The following is a 7,018-nucleotide window of genomic DNA, read 5'->3' as shown; positions in this document are numbered from 1 at the left end:
AATTATATGTCAGATACTGGGATACACACACCTAAACCAAGATATAAGCCAGCTATTCCCAAATACCAATCTTGATTCTATGCTAGTCCTTAGTAAAATGAGAAAAAGAAGGAAAAATTTAAGCATGTGACTGTAAGATGGCTTGCTGTCTTTTCTTGAGCAAAATAGGAGTGTCCTTTTCTCTAAATATGTCCCTAATGTTTAAATGCTTTTTCTTTTGTTATTGCAGCATTTGACTTCTTACTTCATCAAGTGGAAAAGTAGTGACCCAATACACATACTCATTTTCTCTAAAATATACTGGGATACTGGGATAGGAAATACAACTCTCTTCAAGAAATGTTTATACAACAGAGATGATAACAGACACAGAGCTGAATAAGAGAAAGAAACACAAATGTTACAAAGTAAAATCACTTAGAGTAATTGACAGTCAGGTAAGAATAACCAAAAACAAGAGCAATGGACAGAATGACTAGAAAGCTCTCAGTGGTATCATCACTAGAAACAGTAACATTGAGAAGCAGGATATTTTTAGAGTAAGTGTTAACCTTAAGATACTGGCTTAAGGGTGCTAATGAGACACATGAATGGAAATATGCCTTAAGAGTCACTAGCACCAAGGTGACACATTTAAGGACACAAATCAATGAGAGAAAATAGGAAGCTGAAGACCATAGTTATGAGATAGGACAAAAGCAGCACAGAGAAGAAAAAGGCTAAGAAAAATAATCAGAAAGAAAAGATAAAACAACCATAAAAGAAAAGTTATTCTTCCCACAAAACTAGTTTTACTACCATAAAGGCTTATAAAGAGGCCAAAAAAGTTATTAGAAGAAATAAGGTTTCTCATTTGCAGCAGAATGTTTAATACTGTGGCTCAATCCATAATTGCCAAGTAGTGTTTAAGCCAAGCTAAGTGTCCGTCAATCCATGAATGGATCAACAAAACTTTGGTATATGTATACCATGGAATATTATTCAGCCATTAAAAAAGATGGAGACTTTGATGAAGCTGAATATATTCTTCTTAGTGAAGTATCATAAGAATGGAAAATTAATATCCAATGTATTTCTTTATTAATATGAAAGCAATATAAAAACAATTACACAATCATATAAACAACAGAACACAAACACAGTCTGATATGGGGGTAGAGGAAGGCAGGTGAGGGAGGACAATTGGCAGAAGGAAGGAGGGAGTGAGGCAGGATCTCACCTAATGTGCACACAGTAAGAGTGTATAACATGACTCCCGGGAGAAGGGCTCTTTTACAACTGGAACTTTATCTTGGAACTGAGAACAATATAACCTAAAAATGTGTACCCTCATATTAATTTGTAATTAAAAAAATAAAATAAAATAGATCAAAAGAGGTCATCAAAAACAAACAACAACAACAAAAAAAAGAAATAAAGTCTCAACCTGAACTAGTAAGACTAACATAAACTTTTTATCTATTGCACATTTGTGGCTAGATATGGTCGTGTAACAGTTAAGCACCAAAAGAGTCCAACTACTTTATGGAAGGTATAATTAGACATTGTTTTCTTTACGGATATACAAAGCCAACTCTCCAAATGTACTACATTATTACAAATATTAAAAAGCTCAGAGCAGTATCCATAGCTCAGTGGTTATGGCACTGGCTACATACACGGAGGCTGGTGGGTTCAAACCTGGCCTGGGCCAACAACAAGACAAGTCACTGGGTATTGGGGAGGATGTCTATAGTACTAGCTTCTTGGGAGGCTGAGGCAAGAGAATCGCTTAAGCCCAAGAGTTTGAGGTTGCTGTGAGCTGTGATGCCATTAACATTCTGGGACGACATAATGAGATTCTGTCTCAAAAAAAGTTCAGGCAGGGGGCAGTGGTCACGCCTGCAATCTGAACACTTTGGGAGGTCAAAGTGAAAGGAAAATTTGAGCCCAAGAGTTTTGAGACCATCCTGGGCAACATAGGAGATGCTATCTCCTAAAATATTTTTTTTTCTTTTTGAGACAGAGCCTCAAGCTGTCCCCCTGGGTAGAGTGCCGTGGCATCACAGCTCGCAGCAACCTCCAACTCCTGGGCTCAAGTGAGTCTCCTGCCTCAGCCTCCCAAGTAGCTGGGACCACAGGCACCCGCCACAACACTCGGCTGGCTGGCGCCTTAGCCACTTGAGCCACAGGCATGGAGCCTCTTAAAATATTAATATTAGAATCAGCCAAATGTGGTAGAATGTGCCTGTAGACCGAGCTTTTCAAAGGGCCAAGACAAGAGGATTGTCAAGGAATTCGAGGTTACAGTGAGATATGATTGGTCTGCTGCATTTTAGCCTGGACAAAAGAGAACAGACCCTGTCTCTAATAAAATAAATTTAAATAAAAAGATCACCATCAATAATCTGGTTGACAACATTCTATTAAATTTATTTCTTTAATTTGACAGAATATCAAGGAAGTAAAGTAGGAAAATCAGCAACATCTCTTTTCAGTAAAAACACTATAAACTTACATGTCTGCCTTGAGATTTGTTTGCGTCATTTGCCTTGAGCTTCATTTGCATCAGTGTTTTTAACTATTTTTCCTTAAATTCAAAGCTGTTTTCTTTGCCTTCAGTGATAGACTGAGATTTAATACAAGTACTTCTATTTCCCCTCAAAATTAGGAAAGTGAAGAAAGGGGGTGTAGAAAATAAGAATTGAAATGAAAATCACCTAATTTTTAAGTGGAAAAGACCTTATAAGCACTACCTATTGTTTTCTTTTTCTTTAGTGGAGTATATACTTAAAGCACAATGGTCATTAAGAAAGAAGAAAGTCACAAGTGGAGGGAAAAAAGATAAGAAAATGAACATTTAGTATTACATCTTTCAGTTTACTACGCATATCTGAAGAAACTGAAAATATGTCCAGTTCCTACCTTTAATGCATCATGAAAGACCGGAACACCTGGGTGGTATGTGCAAGCATCTGGTAAGAAACAGAGAAGGAAAAAAGTACTATTTACAATGCAGTAAAAAGTATACATCATTTCCTTCAGGTGTTAACCTTTCACCTTTTTTCCAAATATAGGTATCTTAAAAATGTATTAATGGTTAAGTTCCATGCACAGCACAAAGTGCACTATATTAAAATAATATTCTAATTCCAGAGTATAAAAGATATAGATAAAAATAATACAGAATAGTTTAAGTATAACATATTTAAATTTTCTTCTCTTCTTTGAGTAAAATTTTTTCGTACCAAAACTTTTAAGTACCAAGATTTTGACCATCATTTTTCAATTCTACTTTTACGAAAATACTATCAAACTTAAATGTTCTAAGTGCAGTGATCTATAAAGGTTTTCCAAGAGATTCCCTAAAAAGATACTTTGGAATGAATAGGCTCAGAATTTTAAAAACTGTCGTAATATCCAAGTACCAGTTTCACTTTCCTAATGGTTGTCAAATAAAATATTTAAGCTTCACAGTCTGTTTTCAGGATTGTCAATGATTGTTATTCTGTACTTTTTCTTCTACTACACTATCAACTTTTACTTATTTAACTCTTATGAAAATAGGTTTATTACAATTTGCAACATGAAATATTACATTATAAAAAGCAATCACACTTATTCACACTTAACAGACACACTTATTCCCCAGCTACATAGTATTCTGAGCCTAAAGAAAAGATGGTCAGTTCCATCCCTTTTCTTGTAAGCTATCTCATTCGACTTTTGTGTTTGTTCAGCTTCAGTTTTCTACAACCTGATCCAAAGTGTTGCCTTAAAATGATTCATTCCTCATACTTAGAGAAATCACCCTATCCCATATTAACAGCCAGTATTGCTTACTTAGTAACCATGTGTTGCATAGATACAATGTTAGCTAATACAGTAAGAAACTATTAGGGATTTCCCTGATACACTGAGTAAATTCATGGATCAGAAAGATTATTAAGGGACAGAATTAAGGGCTGAAAAAGGAAGTTGAATGTAGAAATGCATGTACAAAGAGAAAGGAAGTTGAAAGGGGAATGGAAGGAAAGGACATGTTATTTTTGAATGCCAAATTTAATGCAATCCAAGGCATAAATATATAAGACAGTCAGAAGCAAAAAAAAAGTCACAATTCTAGTTAACTTGGGCAAAATGGCCGCAGGAATGAGTCAGAGCTTAACCTATCAACTAGTATGAATAAAACTTGAAACCACTTTCAAAAGCAATTAATAGGCAAATAACCATTCTTTATTAGCCTCTATCAGGTTTACCAGCTTTGCTCAGTTTAGCTAGTATGGATAAGAAGGTACAATGGTTTTAAGTATAGAGAGGGCTTTTAACATTGAGTCTGATGCTAAAATTCCTGCTCTCCCACTAGCAGATGCTTCATTTTTCTGCATGTGTGTGTATTAAATAACTGCTTATGAGGCTGTGATTTTTCTGTCTAACGTATGCAAGTTACCACATCTCCTTTAAACACCCACTTAACTTTCTAAAATGATAGAACAAGCTAAAATGTTTTCTATCAGCTTAGAAGAGAGTCTAACTTTAATCTATATGGAAAAAAAATCAGAAGGTGACTAATTCAGTAAGGTGGTAATTATCCATAGACCCAATCAAGAAAGCACGAAGTATAGATTAATAGATTGTTAAGGATGATGGATCCAGTATCTGAAGGGTGAATGCATGACAAGACCTGCTTGCACCTTCAACTTCACCCACTCAGTTTATTTTAGTCAATGGGCAAGCGTAAACCTTCTCCAGTCTATAAAAATTTCTCCTAACCAAGTCCTAAAACCGTTAATAAAACTAACAGTTTATTAGTTTTTGTCCCCTAGTCCCCATCTCCACTTCACTTTCCATTCACTCTATGCATTTACTTTAAGTAAATAATTTATTGTTAAGTCTCTAAAATAACCCTTATTTTGCTAAAGTGAATAAACATTCATCAATTCTAATGGGGTTTCCCAGTTGTATCTAGTACTGTTGAACACCAACACTTAAGACCCTCCATACTTTTGGCTTTTCTGGCCTTCCCTTCTTGTTTTCCTAGGCACTGCACCACTTCGTAGATGGACATAACTATTTTCCAACAAATGGCTGTACCTCCCCTGAACTTCAGATAGTACTATCAGATAGTACTAACTTCTGCAAATAAACATCGTCCCATACAAAACATCAGCCTTTCCCCTGTATTTGATATTAAAGTAGAATACCTACAGGCACCATTTTTTTTTTACATAGCTACCAACATCAAAGGGTTTTAAAATCCCTCATTTCTCAATTCTGCTATCTACTGAATCCCACAATTTTCTACTTGAGTAACATATTTACATCATAAAAATGTCCACAACAGGAACTTGAGTATTGTATACACGGGGTTTATCTCTTCCTTAAAACTCTGCAAACCAACAGTATTATTTAGGGTATCACCAATTCACCTGTGTGCCAAGACAAAGATTTCGATTATTTCAAAGGTGAAAACCGCTTCTAAAAAGCATCAGTTCTAATTTCCTCCACAATATTCAACCATGTTACTACCATGTTGAACTCAACTTCTCCACTAAATGGCTTTAATATCACATACTGAACCGTCGTGAAGATTAAATAAGATGATGTCTGCCATATAAGATATATAATGGCAATACACTGGCAATGTCTGGCATATAGAAAACAAACAATAAATACTAGTTCAATCTCAGAGAATGCTGTCACTTCCCACAACATTCAAAGAAATCAACTCGCTTCTTTATCACACTCATCAATTCAAAGTCACTGCACATTTCCCACTGTATAAGTAGTCTTTCACTTTACATCCTTAACGCCACCTATGTGTTGCAAAGGACGTTCGATCATCTCATCCTGAAGACAGTACGGTATCAAAACCCGAGGCTATTCCAACAATAAGCAACAAACGTTGCAACCAAGTGAAGGACAATGAATGTGCCAAAAGTATCCGAAATCAGCAGGAAGCTAAATCAATTCCCCTAACAAAGAGCACTTTAAAAATTACTTTATAACAGCGAATCGACTAAACATGCGACAAACTTCTATACTAATACGAGAAACAAATTAAATGCTAGGATAACCCGCCGCCCGCCCATCCCTCCTTCTATCTCAGTCTCTCTCACACGAAATCACAGCCACCGCTACTCGGAGAACCGCAAAGCGAGCTAAGTAGTACCTCGTTAACTACGCTTCCCCCAAAGACCAAGAGGACCGGGATAAGGGGGTATGCTCTAAATTCCAGGTTACTTAGAGAAGAGTGCAGGGGAAGCCAGGGAAACACGTGAGTCTTAGAAAAAGTCTCTCTCGGCAGAAGCGGAGGGTGCGCAGACGCCGCTCCCAGACGCCGGCCAAGCGGCCGCAGCGCCCAAAGGCAGCGACCTTGACCGCAGCCCCGCGAGCCCCCCGAGCCGGCGGGCCCGCAGCCCTCTGGCCCAAGAGGCCTCCCGCGGGCAGGCGAGGCGGCGCGGGGACGCGGGCTGGCCGCGCGGGGCTCTCACCATCAGAATTGTTCTCGGGATCGAAATGCTGGCCACAGCCCCGGTTGTAGCACAGCAAGGCCATCTTTTTTTTTTCCTCCGTCGCAGGCAAGACCCAAACACCAGGAGACGCAGCGGGACGCGTTCACCGCTCTCCTGTCGCGGGCGCTGCTCTGACGGTGGCGGCAGCCGCCAGCTTCCGGAAACGACCAGTTCCGTTTCAAGAACCTTCGCGAATTTTCCGGTCGCGCAGGCGCAGAAGAGATGGGAAGAGGCGGAGAAAGCTGCTGGAAGCGGGACACTGTTGGAGCGGTGATGCTAGGTTGGGCCCCAGGGCGGTTGTAGGGGGTCCGAGATGGATCCTGGACCTTCGTAGATGAAAAACTTAAAGAGCAGTAAATGAAGATGTCCAGGGAACTGACATGCTGTCTTCAGACTTAGTCACTCCTACTGGCTCTGGGTATCTCCTGCAGCAAATCGGCCGCCCTGCCCTTCTGTCCCCCCACCCCCCAATCCTTCCTTCCCCCACTTGGGTGGGTCAAAAAGTGATTTAACTTTGACTGTCT

General features: G+C 38.9%; 1 protein-coding gene across 2 annotated transcripts in view; it reads right to left on the bottom strand.

Moving 5' to 3' along the window:
• The window catches only part of CHORDC1 (cysteine and histidine rich domain containing 1), a 21,194-nt gene extending 14,500 nt beyond the window's left edge, over positions 1-6,694 (bottom strand). For both annotated transcript variants that reach the window (XM_003780831.3, XM_023511605.1), the window contains exons 1-2: positions 6,474-6,694; positions 2,905-2,954 (exon numbers count right to left, since the gene is read on the bottom strand). In XM_003780831.3, the coding sequence (XP_003780879.1) occupies positions 2,905-2,954; positions 6,474-6,537 (114 nt within the window). In that variant the 5' untranslated portion in view covers positions 6,538-6,694. The remainder of the gene's footprint in view (positions 1-2,904; positions 2,955-6,473) is intronic.
• Between the last annotated feature and the right edge of the window lie 324 nt (positions 6,695-7,018).

This window comes from Otolemur garnettii, unplaced genomic scaffold (assembly GCF_000181295.1).
Source record: "Otolemur garnettii isolate 467f Iridium unplaced genomic scaffold, OtoGar3 scaffold00001, whole genome shotgun sequence".
NCBI classification, from domain to species: domain Eukaryota; kingdom Metazoa; phylum Chordata; class Mammalia; order Primates; family Galagidae; genus Otolemur; species Otolemur garnettii.
The sequence above is the reverse complement of the archived record's forward strand: the minus strand, read 5'-3'. Positions and strand labels throughout refer to the sequence as shown.